This window comes from Aspergillus viridinutans (genome assembly GCF_018404265.1).
Source record: "Aspergillus viridinutans IFM 47045 DNA, scaffold_10, whole genome shotgun sequence".
Classification (NCBI taxonomy): Eukaryota; Fungi; Ascomycota; class Eurotiomycetes; order Eurotiales; family Aspergillaceae; genus Aspergillus; species Aspergillus viridinutans.
In genome coordinates this window covers 1018567-1038973 of record NW_025091226.1, presented here as the reverse complement: position 1 = coordinate 1038973, position 20407 = coordinate 1018567, and the positions used below count along the sequence as shown (strand labels likewise).

Here is a 20407-nt window from a genome sequence, read left to right as displayed (position 1 = left end):
AATACTCGTCACTTTTTTATCCTTTATAGTAGCTTTCTTGAGTCTCATGCAAATATGCTTGCTGTGAAGGGGTACTTTTCCGCGAGCACCCTCCGTCGCCCCAAAGTCCACAGCAGGCAGCAGCAAAACATTCGACCTTGAAGAGATCATCGTTGTTGATACAGTCAACATCAGTCCGACTCCAGAGAAAGGAAAAACTGGATTCGTCTGGAGGATACTCTATTTGGCAGGGGTCTCTCCTTCTTATCCTGAAAGAGGTGTCGGTCCATACTGTACATCTTTGTCTACAGCCCTCCCTGAGTCCTTACCTTCATACCCTTCACTGAATAGTAACGTGTTCCATTTTTCTTTATGCATCTTCTCCAGCCTATGCTTTGACCATCCTTTATAAGGGGAGATGCCTTGTATCAAATGATGTTACGTACCTTACTGTGATTCGTCTGCGTGAAACCCTCTGGTCCTATCAGCAGGACAGGGCAGCCTCCCTATGCATATGCTTCATTGATTATTTGCTCACGGCGAAGTAAATTACCTAAGATTCTGTGTGATATAGCAAGCAGCTTTAAGGGATCCTATAACCTCTTCAGGAAACATATACCTATCCAATTGGACATCTTCCTTTCTTCTGCTACAACAGTACAGTAATTTGGCTGCGATGTCCAGAGATAAGGTACTTAAAGGATGGGAGAAAGACCAGATGACCGGATTTATTTGCTAAATGCTCAAAAATGCCTGAGTTAGCACGTACTCTTCCGGCTTCATGGTATTGCAGCCAGCCGCTCTATCAGCTCGAGCGCAGGGCAATCTTCAACAAGGTATATAACTTTGCCAGTGTGTGAATGGTGCAAAAATGTCTTATAACCGGATAGTCGTGGTATCTACTCGGACCTGTGACAAGGTTCTTGACCATAGGAGAAAAAGTCGAGTATGAAGTCGCCCAGCAGTCGGTTCTCGCCTTTCGAAGTTCTGGAGACGCGACTTTCCCTGGTCCAGATGAGATCCAGGTGATCAGTGTGAGGACAGTACGCTCTCCTCAGGATCCCGGTACCATATCGTGGATACTCATCATTTGTTTAGGGCAGGAAGCTTCGCTCTCATGTCACACCTACTGGTCTTGTCTTTAGTACATTGTCGGACGAAGCTCCGAACTTTGACGAGTACTTTCCGGGTCTCGAGGCATTGCTAGAAAGGGTGGACTTCACCAAGCTGCCATACAGGCGCAGCATCAAATATGAAGGGCGCTTTAACTGGAAGACGATGTGAGGAAGTTCTTCCTTTTGACTGTTAAAATCTCCCTGACGGAGACCAAATAGGGTAGACGGTTATCAGGAATGTCTGCATTGTCAATACACACATCCCTCGTTCTCCATATATTATCCCCCGACATTCTATACTGTCAAGAATCACCAGAACTTCTCGCAACATATCGCTGATCCAAAGAAACCAGACGACGGATTGTTCTTGTATTTCTTCCCCAACTGCACTCTCAACGTCTATGGCGGAGGCATGTCTTCGTTCCGTGTCTGTCCGACTGAAGATCCGAGCCTGACAAGGATGGAATTTGACTATTACCACAAAGAGTCCGGGCATAAATTTGAGGAGTATTACAGATTCGTTCGACAGGTTGCGATGGAGGACTATGAGCTTTGCGAGAAAGCGCAAGGTAACCTGGAAAAGGGCGTATATAGCGAAGGTATCCTGAATCCAGAGCAGGAGAACGGAGTTTCATGTGGGTATAAGATTGACCTCCGCTAAGCTTGATGTGAAAACTGTTTTAATGCGTCACAGTTTATCAGGACAGAGTCTTTGAGCTCGTGTGCGAGCAGCACGCCGCAGAAAGCGCAAGGCATGATCTCGTCGCACCCAGTGTGAAGGAATCAGAGATAAATGCCGAGCAAGTCGGAGCGTCCGCATAGTAGACACGGCTGTTACATTTGCATGTTTGGTCATAAGTATCCGTTAGCATTAGTGTAGATTCATATATGCCTTGTTCGTCGTATTCAAATTCACCTTCACTTTTAAAACAGACAAACAGTCATTTGGGGATCTCCTCAACTGCAAGACTCGCATGAGACAACTGTACACCGGAAAAGCTCACCAAATTTGGAAATATATGCCACAATCCTGATTTATGGGATTGACTCACAGTTGTACGACGAGTCTAGTCTCTTCATGCGAGCCCATTGGGCAACCAACAGGGTTAATCTCCCTTGGGGCCATTATCAAGTTGCAGTCCTTTAAATGCCTGAAAGGCTCCCCGACGCTGCGGGGTTGGCCACAAGTGAAACAATTGAGAGGATAGCTATGGAGGCTCTGATCTCGCCTACACCAATACTTGTAGCACTGTTGACTGCCATCGCCTTCATATGTCGAGCCTGGCCTCGTGGGATATACCCTAAGACGCTCTTCATAGGCCAATCTGAGCCACCTCATCAAGTCTCAAGAGCCGATGACACACAAGCTGTCTGTAAGGAATCGGATTTTCCTAAAAACTGGCTGAATAGCAATGATATTTTCCAACTCGAACGGCGCGCGGTGTTCAGCAAGGTAAGCCCGAACAAAAATGCTCCGGGCTCTAATTTCAGGACTCTTAACACTTGAGGATCACAGTCGTGGCTGTATCTTTCTCACCGCAGCCAGTTCACAAAACCTGGCGATTATCAGTCCTTCGAAGTGGCCAGCTTCCCCATCTTCCTCATCCTGGGAAAAGATGGTGAGATCAGAGCTTTCCACAATGTTTGTCGCCATAGAGCGTACACGGTCGCGAATAAAGAGCGCGGAAGTTCTACCGTTCTCGGATGTCGCTACCATGGCTGGAGCTACAACACAAAAGGCGAGCTTATCAAAGCCCCTCATTTTGACAATGTACTTGGTTTCGATAGATCACAGAACAGCCTGTTTGCTATTCATGTTCAGCAGAGCACCGACGGCTTCATCTTTGTGAATCTCGAAGGCGATGCGCCAGGTGAGCTGCTAGAGACCGATTGTCTGACCGACTTCGTGGAATGTAATGGAGCTATAGCCCAGTCACGCTGGATTGGGGGTAAGGTTATCGAAGGAGGATTCAATTGGAAAATGGCTGGTAAGTTCTGCAGTCTTGCCTTCTTTGGCCTCGATGAGCTCTGATGATTTGCCGCACAAGTCGTATCTGAGAAGCAGTTCGGTACAACTGCAATATTGCCCGAACTTGTGCGACTTGTGCGTTCAGCTCTTTTAGCAAGAATCAAGCATCATTTGGACGGGAAGGCTGCAGGAGACTCTGATACTCTGCTATTTCCCAATGTCTCGTTTCATACCATCAAGAATACCAGATATTGGTACTCCCTAAGCTTCCATCCGGCGTCTGAGCGAAAGACGCTGATCCGATACGATCTGTACTGCTTCCAGAACACGGAGGGCGATGTCAATTCTCAGTTGATTTCAGATAAGCTCATTGAGATGATAACGGAACAAGTCACCGAAATGGAGAGCCAATATCAGTTACAAGCCAGGGCAGCTGAGGATGGCTCCCAGGGAGGTGTGATAGCAACGACCACTGAAGATAGGGATTTTCGCTTTCGCCTTGGCAAGTCAAGTTCGTCTCTGCCTGGCTCCCATTACTCACCTTGGAGAACCTTAATGTGCTTAGGTTGAATAGATTTGCAAAAAATGATTCTCGAGCAGCTGGAAAGGCATACTAAGCTCGAAAAGCTGCAAGGGATGGAAGTGCATCCTGCGATGAGGCAGTCGCGAATGACGCCAAAGTCCCAGCAGGCCGACCGACGTAAGTTTTTCTTCGCCAATTCGGAGCCAGATAATCAAGAGTAGCTTCACTGACACATCCTCAGTTTGCAGAGAGCTCGAATGTCGTGGCGAGAAATTCCCAAGTCTGGCCTGGTAGCCGTCATCCACGTCGAAGCGATCAATCAAGTAGTAGGATAGCATAGCACTGAGCGAGCTCCCTGGGACAAGGAGCGATACTTGCAGATATCTTGCACCAATGCATAATCAAGGCACTTCCCTACTAGATGAATAGCTTGGAGCACCTCTTTTTCTGTGCTCTATCCATTGTGATGGGAGAAAGAGGTAAGGTACCTTAGTATTATTGGCAACGAAAGGCCAGCCACCAATCAACGCCCTGAATTGGCACATTCTTTCACTGACTTCTGAGTCTACTACGACGTGTCAACTTTCCCTTTTCCGCATATCCATTTCCCCACTATTTTGGGTCCCTGGGCACCTATCTGGAGCCCTAATCTACCTTTCAACTCCACCTCCTGATTATTCAAGAGATCAAAATCCAAGTACCTCTCTAGATTCAACATTAATATAAATGTTTTTAACATCCTCGTAACCTCGTGTCCCTTTCCGGATCGTTTCCATTGTAGTGTCCGTGAGTTCAGACACTTGATCCACTCATCCAGTCCATCGTCTAAATAGGTAAACACGAGTTCTTCATCTAACTTCTAAAGTATTTTTAGCTCACCAACCCCAGAACAATTCGTGTCTTGCCAGTTGACATCACTACCGCAGACAGAGTCAACCCACGCAACACGAGCTTCCGAAGTATTCTGCAGTAAGTACGCCGAAGATTTCCCCTGGTTCGTATCTCGCACAAAAAGACCAGACTAGACTAAGTGCTGATCTATGCAATGATAGAGCCAAGCTCCTATTTGACTTTCCCTTCCGAGTCCACTACTCTATTTACGAGGGGAACTCGTATTCACCCGGTCGCTTGAGCTTTCATCTATCTCGCGCGTTGCTAGATATGTCTCTACCCCCGATTGCAACGGCAACCTTGCAGGCTGCGCTCGTAAACGCGGGTTCGAATGTCCTTGCCCAGGGAATCAAAGCGTGGAGAGATCAGGTACGTGGGTTTGATCTCATGTTCTTAACCATCCTAGCGAGCAACCAGCCATGGTCAATTCCATTAACATGAAACGGAATGATGATGATTCTGACGAGCGATGGCGATGATTCGCGCAAGGTAGACACCATTCGAACTTGACCTCCAGGCCTTATTCCAGTTCACGACGTGTGCGTTTGTACTCTCGCCGCTGACGTACGTCTGGCTTGAGAGCCTGGAGTCGAGGTTTCCGGGCTCCAGTGAGGATTCATCTGTCACCAAGGCTACTGCTGAGAAGAATGGCTCGAAGCAGGCGAAGCAGAAGTTGAACGTGAAGAATACCGTAGCAAAAGTGGTGATTGATCAGACTGTCGGCGCCGCGATCAACACCGTCGCCTTCGTTATGACTATGGGACTTTTACGAGGACAGGATTTCGAGGTCATCAAGGCGCAGATTCAGAATGTAAGTCCAGTAGTGTTACTCCCTTCGGGCGGAGCTTTTTCCGTTGCAACCAGGTCTGATGCGCCGACAGGACTTTTGGCCCATCACGCTTGCTGGATTCAAGCTCTGGCCTTTTGTGTCGATTCTCAACTTCACCGTTGTACCCGCAGATAAGCGATTGCTTGTTGGTAGTTTGTTTGGCGTCATCTGGGCAGTTTACCTGAGTCTGATGTCTGGGTGATATTGGCCCCAGATAAGGCAGATTCATGATTGCAGTAATTGTTGGCCCGCATGTTTGGTTGTAGACAAGAGTAGACTGAGAGGATTGTTGGGTTGGTGTTGGTTGGTTAGACATTCAAGACGGAAGTCGATTTGAGTAAGGCTTAATCTTACGCAGATCCTTGATATAATGGCCACAGATGATCAGATATGATGATTGATACCTACTATTTGTTGTCGGAATTCTATCCAACGTCGGCCCCCAACGGCCCCATTTTATGTTTATCTACAATAGGAATACTAAAGCTGATGCACGTCATCAAACAAGGCTCAGAGGCCAATATCCATGAGAGGCTCAGCAAAACTGCTGAGCTCAAACGGGAACTCACGTCCTGCGCTCTGCCGCGATCACCTCAGCAGTTGAGCTTGACTCGAACGTATGTGAGACACATCCATTAGTTCAGATATACTTCCCGAGGACGCCTTACTGCTAAGCTAAGGCTATTTGATCCAGATCGCCAACAATAAATTGGCCCCTTGGGAGTTCCATCGACGATCGGGGAGTGTTGGGGGTAGTTGGTGGTTTTAGTCGTTTTGGTCGATATAGGCTGTGCGGAGTGACGCCTTCAACCACAGAGCATATCTAAAACAGACCTGGGAATCGCAGTATGTCTAGATCCTCACAGTTTTCGAGACTGGAGGACTCCTATTCGAGGGGATGAACTCCAGTTCATGGTAAATCATACCCGAATCCCACGCGTCATGCCTAGTTTCCGTCACGCAAGGAAGATGCAGCTAAGCGGAAGGAATGTAGCCAAACCTGAGATGGAAGTAGCCTGTCGTATACCTTGATAGAGAAGCGATCAGCGGGTTGACATGGCACAGTTATTATTGAAATAGAGAAGGAGGGGACAATGTCAATGTTCGAAAAAGCCTCAAGTTCTCAACTGATGACTGGATCGACAGCCAAACTGGCATAAGGATAGCAACGGCCCACGCTTATTCTATGTGGCCCCCAGAACACTAGATAGTGACTAGAGTTGAGCGAGACCCCGTATCTATGATGGCCTCTACTGAAATCCGCCCTAAATCCGGCAAGGTTGATTGGGACTCTAGCAAGACTGCAACCAGTCCACCAACGAGCTTATACGATGAGCAAGGATGGGGGTGGACCGGTGGCTGACATTTGGAAGATGCAGAACTGCAGATCAGTGGCGTTGGCTCGATGGCGGAGCATCCAAGGCTGGGGGAATGCAAGGAGCCAAGGACAAAGGGCCGAGGCGACGCCAAAAAAAGACTCGATACGACAAGGCGGGATACCACTTCGTGTTCTTGATTTCTTTCATTTTACCCAGGGAATTGATACCTCTTTTTGTATTTGCATATACGATTGTGGACGTCGATAGAATCAGCATCGTTCTTTTTACGGAATTGTTAGGGGCACGTCTCGTTTCTTGAAGAAATACTTGCATTGATGGACAATGATATTATTAGAAATGACGGTAATTGTAATTCAGCTAAGCGAGGCTTTACTGAAGTTGTACAACACCAAGAGTTCCACACAATGAGAAATACCGCTAGTAACCAACTGGTCACGCCTGAGTCTTTTGGCCCCCCATCCATCATTCCTCGTGTCACCAGCTTCATCGTCCATCATCATTGGATTATTGTCGAGGGATCGTCCCATGCAAAGTTACCCTTGTGCCCTCAGCCTTTGACCAGAAGTAGCTTGGTTGGATAGGCAGTTTGCGGAAAGAATAATGATTAGTTTCAACAATTGGATAGACCATAATAGTCTATATGTCCCCCAACACCAACAATGCTCGACCTGTTCTTGCCAGAAACCAACACATGCCATGCACGTGGTGACAAGGGCTCGAAATTGATTTATGCATTGATTGCCAGACTAGTACTGCGTCTCAGGACTATATACTCTGTATCCTGACCGGTCTTTTCCCTGTCGACCACTCATCCCTTGGCAGGTGATGATGCTACCTCTTTGTCCTACTCTGTACATACCTGCTTCTTGACTGGTTCGTTTCCCACCGAGCACTCTGGTCGTCATGTGGAACAGATTCATGCTAACTGCTTTCATCAGATAATCCTTCTCTGTTCTCTTTGTTCCCTGTATAGCGCAATTTCGAGGCGATCTCTATCAGCTTCGAAATTACCAGGGAAGTAAAGGAACACCGTCTGCTGGGACGTCCATTCTATACTTCCAAGTCCGATCGACTCAAAGACCTGAAACTACTATTGGGATCTTTCATTATCGCCACCGGAGGACTTGTCCAGGGTCATTTTTCGGTGAGGAAGAGCAGTGCAGTGGCCCAGGAATAGACCAGAGTGGCATTGTCAAGGTGAACAAAGAACATCCCGAAGCCACGGATCCATCTCGCATGATCATGTATACGCCTGAGAAAGGCACCTATACTCAGTGATTTAACTGTACAGCTATAAGCACGAACCTCCAGCCCTTTCCAGATCCAGTGGATCATATCGTACACGCATTTTCCGAACTTGGGTAAACCGTACACAGCACAGCCCTTCTGGCTTGACTCGATTCGAGATCTGAACTGCGGGAAGGACCCGTTGAAAAGGCTACCATCTTTAAAAATGAGCACGACAGACCCGTTAGGCGCGCCGCCGTCTGATTCAGAACACTCCGTTACATCAATCTCGAAGTGTGATACCTCTACGAGTCAACCATCCGATGACGAATGGACAGACGACGACGATTTCACAATCTCACCACTGTCGGACAGATCACCTCCAAGAGGGACTCATTGGACTCGATTCTTCCCTGAACTGTCATCGCATTTCTCGCTGGTGTCTCCGATAAGCACCACTATTCCTAAGGTGACACCATTTTCTTTTCTGGCAGACATGCAGGCAATTGATCATCAAAACCGACAGAATTCCTCGGATTCTGGCACTAGAACTGATTCTCCGTCCTTGTCTGAAGACACTTTCGACACAGCTTCCTCGTGCTATAGCCGAAGATCGTCCGTGACAAGTCTTGGCTCCGAACTAGCTGGGTGCCCCTACAAATCAGCCGATGCCTTTTCTGTCATTTCCCCCGCTGCTGCAGGAGTTTTTGATGACGATACAACGCCCGTGCTAGTAGGCTCGGCCTCCAAGCTAGTCGTAAAAAGTCCCTCACTGGATGAGGTGAGAAACAAGCCCCTCCCTCGGGAGCCCCCGATTGCATTAGCTCCCTTGTCAGTTCGTCACAAAGGGCCCCGTCCGCTCCAGGCTTGCGAGCGTCCCTCCAGCGACCGACCTCGTACGACTGCCACACGACTTTGGCGTTCTCAGCGTACTCTATCCCAGGCAGCTGAGGAATTGGAGAATGTCCTTGCAGGAATCACCGAGCAGCGCCACAATGAGCCCCAATTGTTGTCCTCGCAGATCTTCAATGGGCCCTTGCAGATAAGCCGGGGAAATATGGACATGATTGCTACTCGACCAGCTCCAAGGCCTCCTACAAATATTGCTTCTACCAAGTCAAACAATAACTCGAGACAAAAAATCAGTCACGAAAAATCAGAGTGCGATTTGCGAAAAACAATGAAGAAACCCACTAAGAATAAAGGGCCCTTCTCGTTTGCGGTCCCTGGATTCAGTCGCAAGTACACCAATCCTCATCTCCGATCGTTCAGCAGCTCCAGCTTGAAGTCAGAAGTGGAATCCCCGTCCTTTCGCCCTCAGCGCCCACCGCGCCCGGAAACTATTCATGATGAGGCAGAAGATACGGCTGAAGTGGCCGAGTCTTCCTGCTTGCCAATACCCTCCCAACGACAGAGACCATCGTCCTTTTGCAACGAAAGAGAATTACGATCGAAACTGCCTCGGCTTCAGACAAAGCAAGTGCGCAGCCACGAAGACCTCGTCTCCACTTCCAGCTCTGTGGGAGACAAACTGGGCACTGAGAGATCGATACCTGCAATCCGAGCGAACAATGTGGAGGAGAAGATTTTTGTCGCCTCGAGCAAAGCAGGACGATTAAACACCTCAGACTCGCTTTTCGAATTGGAAGGTGGCCTGCCTCAAAGGATGGTCTATGAGCTTGATGCAGGTTTGCCATCACCACATCCCAAAATTACCATCTCAGTCCACAAACCCCGCGAGACAACTGCTGTCCAATTACCAGACAACATCACCCTCAAAATACTGGAGCAAGTTTCTTCTCTTGATGATCTCTTCCATCTAGCTGTCGTCTCCAAGCAGTACTACCGCGTTTTCAAACAGCATGAATTACATCTCATGAAGACTGCTGTCTACCGCATGTCCCCTCCATCCTGGGAATTGCGTGAAATGAGCCCTCCCTGGGATAGCGAATGGCAGATTCTCGTCGATCCGGACGCCCCTGTCCCCGAATACACTCCGACACTTTATCTCCAACGTTACGCTCAAGACATCTATACGCTCGCTCAGCTCAAATCACTCATACTGGCCCGGTGCAATACCTTCCTTCGCCAGGAAACGATCAATGGCCTGACGGGCAAAGATGATACCCGAGCGGCAGAAATCGACGACGCCTTTTGGCGAATCTGGACGTTTTGCCGGATCTTTGGCTGTGGCAAGAACCGGGAGAATGATATAGTAGGACAGATGGACTGGCTGAATGGCGGCGTTATGGCCCACGACCGTAACAGCATCGTGACCACGTCGCTCACTGAGCCATTTGGCATGAACAATGTCCTATTTGAACCGCCGGAAGGGTTCGGGCGCGGAAACGGGGAAGGTCTCTCCCAAAGTCAGCTCTACGACATGACAGAAATATGGACCTGTCTTGCCGTGTTGCTCCAACCTATTCACGGCAGCCGCTCTGAGGCCCGAAAGGCTGGCGTCTTTGACAGGCTCGACATTGCAGAAAATGACACGGTCAAGGAAGAAGCTACGATAGGTAAGTGCCCCTTTCGTCCTCTTTTTCTTATCTGGGATCGTGGACTGACAACTGAATAGAGGAATGGACATACTATGTCCTCACGCTGGGCCCTTCGGCAGTTTTAAATATTGGCTCAATTTGTCCTTTCGATAACGCTGAAGCGACATTTCAAACGGCGCAATCCATTGGACTGACAAAGTGGGAGCCTCCCGACTCCGACATCAGCCGGTCCACTTTTCTCAAAGAAGCCGTATCCAGAGCCTACAAGGTACGGGAAGGAAGCCCGTCGCTCAATGGATCACGTCTATCGAATGCTAGTTCTACCTCTTCCAGATCTTCTGCTGGTCGCGAGAAAACGTCTCAAACAAGCAGCAACGCGACCGAGAGCAACCAAAGCAATCGGCGCCGACAAGCCGTCTTCGCAGCTCAGCTGCGAAACCGACGCACTCAACAGCAGAATAACCCTGGTAATCCAATCACGTTCGCCGAGGAGCGCCCGATCTCAAGCTATGCCATGATAATGAGACGGCTCGAGGGGCTTCCAAGCGAGCAACCTCCACGTCCACCTCCACCCAGCCAGCAAGTGGCATCGTCAGCGTCACCGACTCCTCGCTACTGTCCCCCTGCACCCGTCCAGTACTCACAGCTACTCCCTCCACCACCACCACCCACCGCGAACCCAGTTTTCTACAGACCCCAGGTCCTCGACCCCGTCGACCAAGCTATCCACGTGATGGTCCACGAGCTTGGCTTCAAAGAAGAAGATGCCAAATGGGCCTTGAAGATCACGGATACCGGCGAGGGCATTGATGCAAATGCCGCGGTTGCACTGCTCACTAGGGAGCAAGAACGATACGAGCAACGGCGCAGCGGCCGCTTCGCTTTTCGCTCGAAGAGCCCATCCCTGCTTGAATCGGTCATCAACAGTCAAGAGTCGGTCAACTCTGGCTGGAGATGGGCTTGATAATCTTCTTGTCAACTGAACTGAGGCTGTCTGTCTCTCAAATCTATGTTTATGTATGTGTCAACGTCTGCATGCGCAACGCCGCCATGTTTTGTGTCAGAATTCGTCATGATACTGCCGGGTTCTGAGAGCAATTGCCATCAGTCTCTTTTTTCTGCTGCATTTTTAGCGACTGAAGTATATGCCATTCTTTCTTTTCATATTAGTACCTGTTTTGCATGTCGGCTCGATACCCATTCTGTACATTCGTTACAAGACATTTACTGTACAACCAACTTTTCCGGATAGAGACGTTGCAGAATTTTGAAGCGATTCGTTAGTGGTTGTTTGTCACATAGCTTGCAATGTTGTTTGTCTCTTTCAATCACATTTGAATGTCATTCATGAAATCGAATTATTGCTACCATTAGATCCATATCATAAACTAATTTTGTAAAAAACTAAGCCGTATCAACTCGCGGCTAACTAAAAAGCAATGGTCGATGCCAGACCGTCCAATTCACGCTGATAATTCCTGTGCTGCGAGACCTGGTAGAAGAACTTGCCCACAAAGTCCGTCGCGCCCTTGAGAATCTGCACGCTTTCCTTGAAGGTCTCGGGTTTCTGCTTCCCGCCCGCAGTAACAACACCATACCACTCGACGGCCTCCGGGCTCTGCGACGACGCCACCTGGACGTCGAGCGTGCCGCCCAGCGTCTCCTTGACGAGATCCACGGCCTCGCCGGTGGCGCCCAGCGCCTTGAGATGGCCGAAGGTCTCGGAGATCCAGTGCTTGATCTGCCCGTTTTGGCGCAGGGTAGCGACGTGCGGGCCGCCGGGGATGAAGGTTGCGTCGAACATGGTCGAGCGCTGGCCGTCGTAGTGGTGGTCCGGGACGATGCCCTTGGAGGAGGACTTGTCCTCGCCGTCGGCGTAGATGGCGGAGCGCTTGGTGCCGATGATGAAGGGGAGGGCGCTGGCGGCCTTGATGGCGGTCTTCATGCCGGTGAAGGCGACGGGGTCGTAGCCGTCGCCGATGATGATGGCGATGCGGCGGCTGGCGATGGTGGGGGTCTTTGGGAAGAACTCGGTCTGGGAGAGGTGCGGGGCGCGGCGACCGTGGTTCTGCTTGAGGGCCTTGGTTGGGATCGGGGCGCCGACCATCTCGGCGACTTTCTGGGCGAGCTCGAGGTCGATCTCGGCGAGGCGGTGGCCGGCGAGGCGTTCGTAGACGGTGGGATCATCGCAGTGGTCGAGCTCGAAGCTGAAGGCCTTCTTCATATGGAGCTTCTCGTGCTCGGACATGGAGTTGTAGAAGAGCTGGGCTTGGTTGTGGTGCTCGCGGAATTTGTCGCTGAGGGCGCGGTTCTTGATGCCCTCCACGCGCTGGGGGTAGGTTGTGAACCCGCCGCCCTGGGTGCCGGCGGGGGGGACGGCTTGGAAGCGGTTGGGCCAGTAGTTGACCGTGCCTTGCGTGATTCGGTGGCGCATCTGTCCATCGCGGTTGTGGTTGAGCACAGGGCACACTGGACGGTTGATTGGCAGTTCTTCCCAATTGATGCCCAGCCGGCTGATCTGGGTGTCGAAGTAGGAGAAGTTTCGGCCCTGGAGAAGTGGATCGTCGGTGAAGTCGATGCCAGGGACGATGTGGCTGGTGCAGAATGCGACCTGCTCGGTCTGAGGGAAGAATTCGTCGACATTGCGGTTCAGCTCGAGCTCTCCAATCACACGAAGAGGCACAAGGTCTTCAGGCCAGATCTTGGTAGCATCCAAGATATCGAACTCAAAGTCATCCTGCTTCTCCTCTGGAATGACTTGGATTGCGAAGTCCCACTTCGGGTACGCCTTGTTGTCGATGGCTTCCATCAGGTCTTTGCGATGGAAATCAGGGTCTTGGCCTCCCAGCTTCAAGGCTTCGTCCCAGACGAGAGAGTGCACACCCAGATGGGGAATCCAGTGGAATTTGACAAAATGTCGCTTTCCCTCTTTATTGACGAGAGCAAAAGTGTTCACACCGAATCCCTGCATCATCCGGAAGGATCGGGGGATGGCGCGGTCAGACATGGCCCACATGAACATGTGGGTGACTTCCGGGTGCAAGTACACAAAGTCCCAGAAGTTGTTGTGGGCTGTTTGGGCCTGAGGAACCTCGTTGTGTGGCTCCGGCTTGACAGCGTGAACTGGTAGCGGAGTCAGATCTGCACCTACAAAAGAGACAGAAGCAGTCGCACGAGGAGCGATACGTACCGAAATCTGGGAACTTGACGGCATCTTGAATGAAGAACACAGGGATGTTATTGCCAACAATGTCCCAGTTGCCTTCATCGGTGTAGAACTTGACAGCGAATCCACGGACATCGCGGACTGTATCAGCGCTACCTCTGCTTCCTTGGACGGTTGAAAAGCGAACAAAGACGGGCGTGTTCCTTGACGTGTCCGTTAGGACACCGGCATAAGTCAGATCTTCAATGCTCTCCTTAAGCTTGAAGTTGCCGAATGCACCAGTGCCACGGGCATGGACTACTCTTTCAGGAATACGCTCATGATCAAAGCGATGGATCTGTGAACATCATTAATACCATTTTATTGAGGATATTTACATGCAAGATGTTTACCTTTTCTCTGGCAATCTGATCCTCCAGCAAGGATGAGCCAGTCCGGCGGTCATTCGTAACTCTAAGCCATTGATCGGTGTTGCTGACTCGCACACCATGATCAGTGGTCAGTGGCTGCTGGGTATGAGCATCGGCAGTATCTCTTTCCAAATCGACCAATTTCTTGCTTGTAGAGGATGTGTTTTGAAGCACGTCCTGCGCTTTGTGCAAGCCTCCAGCAATCTTTGTGGCCATGCTGATTCTCGGGATTGATGCTCAAGATAGTTTCAGAGTTTTAAGTTAAGCTCCGTGAAGAACTGACAGCGCCGAGCTGACAAGAACATCTCTTTAACCTCTCTGCTGGCTTCGATGGTGAGTAATAAATGCTCTTTGATTGTGTACAGAGCTGTGACGCACGTAAGGGTGACGTTCCGTCGGCCTCGGCTGGATTCAGTGATCATGATCATCCAGGCTGCCCAGAGTCATGGAAAAACCGGAATTCGCATGCGGAGATACCTTCATGACTTTTGCAATTGAATTGTTTCCGTCGAACCTGTTTTTCTTTAAGGATGGTATTCGTTAATGGAGAGCCAAGCTCTATTGTTGCGGGGCATATGAGTTCATGGCTGTCCTATAAGGCTATAACCAAGGAACTCACTCCACCCCGTGCGGGTAAGCTGATGATCTGCAGCGAGAATCCTCACAGCCAGGAGAGTGTTCAACGTGTCCAATAAATTCATTTTCATTGATATATTTCCAATCGACTGTATCACTCTGATATCGGCATTGCCGACGTGTCGTTGTTGGCGGCGGTATATCGTTCCGCGAGTTACGTAGCACCTCTTCAGAAGCAGGGAAGCAAACGAATTTTTTGGCGAATCGACGCTCTTGGCCATCCATTGATCAATCAGAAGCCGTTTGCTTTTGAGATTGTCCGATTGACGACTTCAAGGCAGAGGCGCATTGTGTCAGGACGGCATTTGAAGGATCCGTGAGATATATACACTCTGGCATCCGGGCGCATACAGTCTAGATAGAGTCTAGAGACTCTAGACGAAGCGGATAAAGTTTTTGACTTTCTGTAGCTGTCGCATTAGTCCTGCTTTTCCCTTTTTGGCTGGGTACTCTTCTTACTCCTCTCTTTCTTCTCCTTCAAACTCTTTCCCATCGTGATTCATCCGAATGCTTTCCTTTCTTTAAACAACGGTCGCATCGACTATCACCCTCTCAGAAAGTCTCGATAACTGGCCATCGGATGGATTTATCTGTTGCTGGGAAGACGGAGAAGTGGTAGACGCAGTTTAGGATGATCACGGATAGGTCATATCCCCGAGACCAAGTCCATGAACTATCGGATCGACTATCAGATGGATTCCAACAATTATTGATCCGAATTGTCTCTGAAGTCAGCACTGTAGATCCGTACGCGGCGGACTATCTATCCAGGATCGATCGGCCATGTTAATTCTGTGGGTCGTTTGCTGGGGCTTCGTTTGGGTTCCGTAGATCGTCTGTGTCCAAATCGAAGTATGACAGGTGGGAAACGACTTCATCTTGCGAATGCGGGGACAATAGTCATAGGCCAGCTTTCAACCGAAGGGAGCCACAGGCAGGAGCATGTTCATGCGGTGAGGAAAAATGGCGTGTCCGAGGAGACGTATTCCTGGCATTGGGGTGCTTGTAGAAAGTTCGACGCAAGGGAGCAGTCGGTTTATCGTTGTATAGAGACAGGGGTGAACTTCTGACAGAAAAGGAATCAGGATCAAAAAGAATGTGTTTCTGATTGGCTGTGGGAGATATCCTGCCCCCTGATTGTTGATGTCCGGTCAATTCAAAGAGAAAAAAGACGCGAAGAGGGCGACTCTCTAACACACTACTTTCTGTAGAGTATACACATCCAACGGGATTGCCCGAGACAACAAACCCTGCAGACGCCAACCACCCTCTGAGCTATCAACTGATTGGCCTTTTCGTCAGATTACAGACCCTACTGGCCTTCCATCCTTCACAAACGACTTTCAAAATCCGAAGGATGCGTCCCGCTAGGATCATGCGAGGGATAACAAGCACTGACGCTGCGAACTCCTCCCTTTTGAAACCAGAAAGTATGCGACCCGTTTACCTCTCTCATCCCCATGGAGAACCGATTTCATCAAGATGACCCGCAGGGCACACGCACCTGGACATGACCTGCCGATTATTGAAAAGTGATGCCTCACCCGGCTCATTGATGGAGTCTGATGCGGGTTTTTTCTTTCTTTGATCTTCGTCCAGACTGCATGTGGGTTTCTGTCATTGACATCCGGGTTGCTTCTACCTCTGCCTTTGTCCTCTCTTCATCCTATCTGAAGCTTGATTATGGATTACGGTCATTATACAAGTCCGATTGTGGAACGGTAAGTACATTTTCAGGGTCTGCATTTGCTCCCCGATTAGGATATCCCACTGAGAACTCATACTTGACGGCTAGAGATGGCGCCGACAGCCGCAGTCCGCTGCAGGCAGAGGCGAAGCGGAACTTTGAGAACCAAATCGTTCTAAGCCCTTCTTCTCACAATGCCTCTGCTGCACTTGGAGCGCGGACACGGGTTCTTCGAGCGTCGGACGTCTTACTGTCGTTGGCTGGCAAGACAGAGAATGGTTCGTCAAATTCCCGCTCCTGTGTATGATCTGTCACTTGATAAATCTAACGTATTGCGATGCGGATCTATAGAAACCGTCGAAGATCCTCCAGGCGTTGAAAGTTTTGCAGAAACTGTACGTCTGTTCCCGCCTCTCAAAAATGACGATGGGGGCCCCCATGGTGCTGCGGACTCCAAATGCCCGGATTGCGATGCTGTCTTCTCCTCACCGTACGGCACACTGACTTGTCCTGCTTCTTCAATGCATAATCTGACGATAAATACAGATGTGAATTGAAACAACACTACTTGACGAGATTCTGTCCTGGGGCAGCGGTGGCAATCTATTTGATGACGCGAGATCGGTATGCTTGACTTCAGGGTACGGTTGATTCAGGCTGAGCAGTCTTTTATAGTCTTATCACCAAGGGCTACCGGATGGAAAAGCTTTTTTTGCCTCTGAATTCTCGTCCTCTCCGCTTTTTCTGTGAGCATTGCGAGAAGCAATTTACCATGGGTGACAATGATGAAATAGTGGATCGGCAACGAGGTGAGATGGTCACCCGTACTTGCCTATGAACACCCTCTCATATAAGCTCGCAGACATGCCGTCATTCATCAGTTGCAAAAACTGCGGGGAGGAGTGTAACATCTCGTCAGTGCCAGTCTGATACTGATCCATTTGTCGTCCAGCAAGTCTCACACGACTAATTTAGATATGAGCCTGTTCTGAATGACCCCAGAGACGACATCAGTCTTCGAGATATTCAAAAGGACAGGGCGAATGGAGCGCACAGCAGAAGCCCCAGTATTGCGCAGATGAACTTTACCGGCTCTAAATTCCATATTGCGACCAATACCGCCGGGGAGCAATCGTTTGCTCAGAGGGCCAGAAAGTTGCGGGATTCCTGGTCATTCAGAAGTAAGCTCCACAATTGCCCTGATGAGAGGCATGTCTAATTCCCGACAGAAATATCGCAAAGTGATGAAGATGAGCTCATCGCGATTAGTTTTGCTGGTCTATATGACCTGGAGAGAGGTAGGCCAACCCTTTTTCTGACGCGCCGGGCTTAACGTGTGGTGCAGTGCATGCCCCCAATGGTATATACCAACAGTTCGGAGGTACTGCCGAATGGCAGCCGACGCAGTCAGACAGGGACTGTCCCTATGAAAGTATGCTCGGCCCTGTCTCTATAAGAACAAAAGTCCATGAGAGTGAACGGCTGATAATCATTGCCAGCGCCGAACGATGTCCATATAAATGGCTTAAAGACATTGGGCATGGCCCTTTGTGAGGAGGAAAACGATCATTACAGAAGCGATTATGTTGATTCGCAGGGAAATCTGGTTGAAGATCAAACCCACGCGACACCATCGTCATCTCGAAGGCAATCCCTTCTGCAAAGGATATTTGGTCGTACCATTCCGAAAGGTTTGCTTGATGAATATGATGCTGGCCAAGACGCCAACTGACGGAGAACAGGTCTGTCACGCGCAAAATCTGCCTCTAATCGAGGGAGAAAGTTGCTGAAAAGAGTCAATACCGTGAGGCTTCCTTTCACGCAAAGGGGGTCCAAGAACGAAAGTGATACAAGCTTAGAAATCGAAGGACGCTCAAGTGCCATGCAAACCACAGCCAAGACCCAACGCAGAGCAGATGGAATTCGAACAGCTGTTTCCGAAGCCGAGTATATGACTTTGTTACGAACTTGCCAGAACATTTTCATTCATATTCAACACGTCTCTGGAGGCGCAATGGTTCATGACGCCTCTGGACGTCAAAGATTGCTTCAGATGGATGAGGTAGCTCAACTCTTTCTCCAGCTAAAGAATGAGCTCTCCGCCTCGACAGTCTATTCCAGAGCCCTGATAACGCGAATGCGGGCTGATGCAGCCCTCAAGCAGGGCAACTCGAAAGCTGCGGTTGTGGAGTTTCATGATGCACTGCAGACTCTGGACAGGGCGCCAGCATTGGACACCGAGAGATTGTCTCGCGCGTCCATTTTACATTCGATGGGACATGCATACCGCAGTCTGGACATGCCCGCAGAATCGGAAGCCTGCTACTTGGAGGCACTGGGGCTCTACAAACGATCCTTCGGACGCGACCACCCGACGAACTTTGCAGTTCTGCACGATCTAGGCGCGCTTTGCGCGAAGGACGGATACGCCACCGAAGCAGCTGCACTATACGAGCGCTCGTTCGCAGGCAGGTTGAAGACTCTGGGACAGCACGCACCGGAAACTTTGAGTAGCATGCAGGATCTCGCGTCTCTCAAGGTCTCCCTGGGTGATCTAGAATCTGCACTCCTCTTATTGGAGAGGGCGGTACCTGCTCTCGACACGGTGTTTGGACTCCAGAACGAAACGACCCTGAACGCAATGAACAAGTTATCTCTTCTGTATCAGAAGCTCGGCCTAGTCAAGGAATCTCGTATGATATGCGGCAAAACCATCCCGCATTGCAAGACGATATTCGGCGTAGCGAGTGCTATCACGAGAGATGCTGTTGTCCGGTATATTCAAGGCTCTGACAATTTTGACTTTCCCCCGGAAATCATGGACGTACTCGACCAATACCGCAACTCTCGCGACCCCGAGGCCCTTCGGGTTATCCATCGATTGGGTAGATCGTACATGGATGCAGGACTGAACCGAGACGCTGCTGATCTCTTCGAGACCTTGTTCGAGGACCTCCTGGTCGTAAGAGGACCAGAGGCTCCTGAAACGTTCGATGCGCTCAGTGCGCTCTGCGTGTCACGCGAGCACCTCGACTCCGTGGATAAAGCCATCCTCGCCTATCACCAGCTCGTTCAAATGGCAAGTGCCACACCCGACGACCACCATTCACGGAAACGGATCGGCTATGCACAAAAGAGAATCGTCGAGCTCAACCGCCGACGAGAGGTCCTGGCTACAGAGAGAAAGGAGTGGGGATTGCACGAGCCGGGGCAATGTGAGAACTGCGGAACATCCACTAAAATCCTCTGCAATTGTGAGCCTCCTCCCTGACATCTTTCCTGCGACTCACCGCGCAAGCTGACGAGCCTTCCAGCATGCAAAATCTTCCGCTTCTGCAGCGAACCATGCCACAAAGCCAGCCTGCAAGGACACCTCCCCTACTGCATCCCGTCCGTGTCCCTCCGCGAGTCCAAATCCCTCGCCGTCAAACCACGCTGCCCCTCTTGGGTCCGAGACCAGGCTCTCTCAAAAATCCGCCCCCTCGACAGCAACAGGACCGTAGACGTACTCGCCAGCTACACGTTCTACTTCGATCCGCGCAACTTCACCACGTTCCGGATGAAGCTCAGCTCCCTCACAAACACAATCATCATCTTCTCCCTAGACTCAGACATCCAGTTCGCAACCATCGACAGCAGCTCGTCATCGTCATCGTCGTCCGGACGCGGCAACACAAGCTCTTCACCCTCAACAACCTCCAGCACCACTGCCCGAGAAATCCAATGGCTAACCCCCCAACGCCAAGAAGCCATCTGCTACATCCCCCCAGGGGCCTCCGATACGCCCGCAAAGTACGTCCTCGTCAGCCCCGGACAGGAAATGTTCAAATCAGCCATCCAGAAGCGAATCGGCGTGCGGGGCTCGAATGGCGAAAAGGAGCATTTTCGATCTCTGTCATTGCCGGATAGTGAGCTGATCGAGTATGCTCAGGGCTTGCTTCTGACGGGATACCTGGAGGAAGCGTTCATGTACGTCATTGAGTGGGAGTGGAAGTGAGGAACATGAATTACACGAACGAACCTTTTCCTTTCCTTTGTTTCTAGGAGTTGTCGAGGATACGAAGTTGATAAAATACAATTGGATACTTTCGATAATTAGACATGTGGTGTACCCAGAGAAGAGCCATCTGCATT

At 50.1% G+C, this 20407-nt stretch overlaps 6 protein-coding genes across 6 annotated transcripts; 5 read left to right on the top strand and 1 right to left on the bottom strand.

Moving 5' to 3' along the window:
• Positions 1-728: 728 nt before the first annotated feature.
• On the top strand, positions 729-1916 carry Aspvir_002038 (aromatic ring-hydroxylating oxygenase subunit alpha; the record flags this gene model as incomplete). The annotated part of the gene is made up of 5 exons (XM_043273640.1): positions 729-815; positions 870-1022; positions 1078-1259; positions 1314-1729; positions 1789-1916. The coding sequence occupies 5 exons, from the start codon at positions 729-731 to the stop codon at positions 1914-1916; spliced, it is 966 nt and encodes a 321-aa protein (XP_043129575.1).
• Positions 1917-2304: 388 nt separating this feature from the next.
• On the top strand, positions 2305-3880 carry Aspvir_002037 (putative iron-sulfur cluster-binding protein; the record flags this gene model as incomplete). Its single annotated transcript, XM_043273639.1, has 5 exons — positions 2305-2547; positions 2611-3082; positions 3143-3574; positions 3638-3763; positions 3828-3880. 5 exons carry the CDS (start codon positions 2305-2307, stop codon positions 3878-3880), a joined length of 1326 nt encoding a protein of 441 aa, XP_043129574.1.
• An 867-nt stretch (positions 3881-4747) lies between these two features.
• Aspvir_002036 (Mpv17/PMP22 family protein) lies at positions 4748-5508 on the top strand (the record flags this gene model as incomplete). Its single annotated transcript, XM_043273638.1, has 3 exons — positions 4748-4846; positions 4971-5288; positions 5359-5508. 3 exons carry the CDS (start codon positions 4748-4750, stop codon positions 5506-5508), a joined length of 567 nt encoding a protein of 188 aa, XP_043129573.1.
• A 2591-nt stretch (positions 5509-8099) lies between these two features.
• Aspvir_002035 (F-box protein) lies at positions 8100-11338 on the top strand (the record flags this gene model as incomplete). Its single annotated transcript, XM_043273637.1, has 2 exons — positions 8100-10392; positions 10452-11338. The coding sequence occupies 2 exons, from the start codon at positions 8100-8102 to the stop codon at positions 11336-11338; spliced, it is 3180 nt and encodes a 1059-aa protein (XP_043129572.1).
• Positions 11339-11803: 465 nt separating this feature from the next.
• On the bottom strand, positions 11804-14166 carry catA (catalase catA; the record flags this gene model as incomplete). Its single annotated transcript, XM_043273636.1, has 3 exons — positions 11804-13497; positions 13565-13877; positions 13933-14166. The coding sequence occupies 3 exons, from the start codon at positions 14164-14166 to the stop codon at positions 11804-11806; spliced, it is 2241 nt and encodes a 746-aa protein (XP_043129571.1).
• Positions 14167-16269: 2103 nt separating this feature from the next.
• Positions 16270-20270, top strand: Aspvir_002033 (tetratricopeptide repeat protein; the record flags this gene model as incomplete). The annotated part of the gene is made up of 12 exons (XM_043273635.1): positions 16270-16307; positions 16382-16551; positions 16625-16763; positions 16820-16897; positions 16949-17082; positions 17136-17187; positions 17249-17454; positions 17503-17571; positions 17619-17705; positions 17773-17964; positions 18016-19527; positions 19588-20270. The coding sequence occupies 12 exons, from the start codon at positions 16270-16272 to the stop codon at positions 20268-20270; spliced, it is 3360 nt and encodes a 1119-aa protein (XP_043129570.1).
• Positions 20271-20407: the final 137 nt, after the last annotated feature.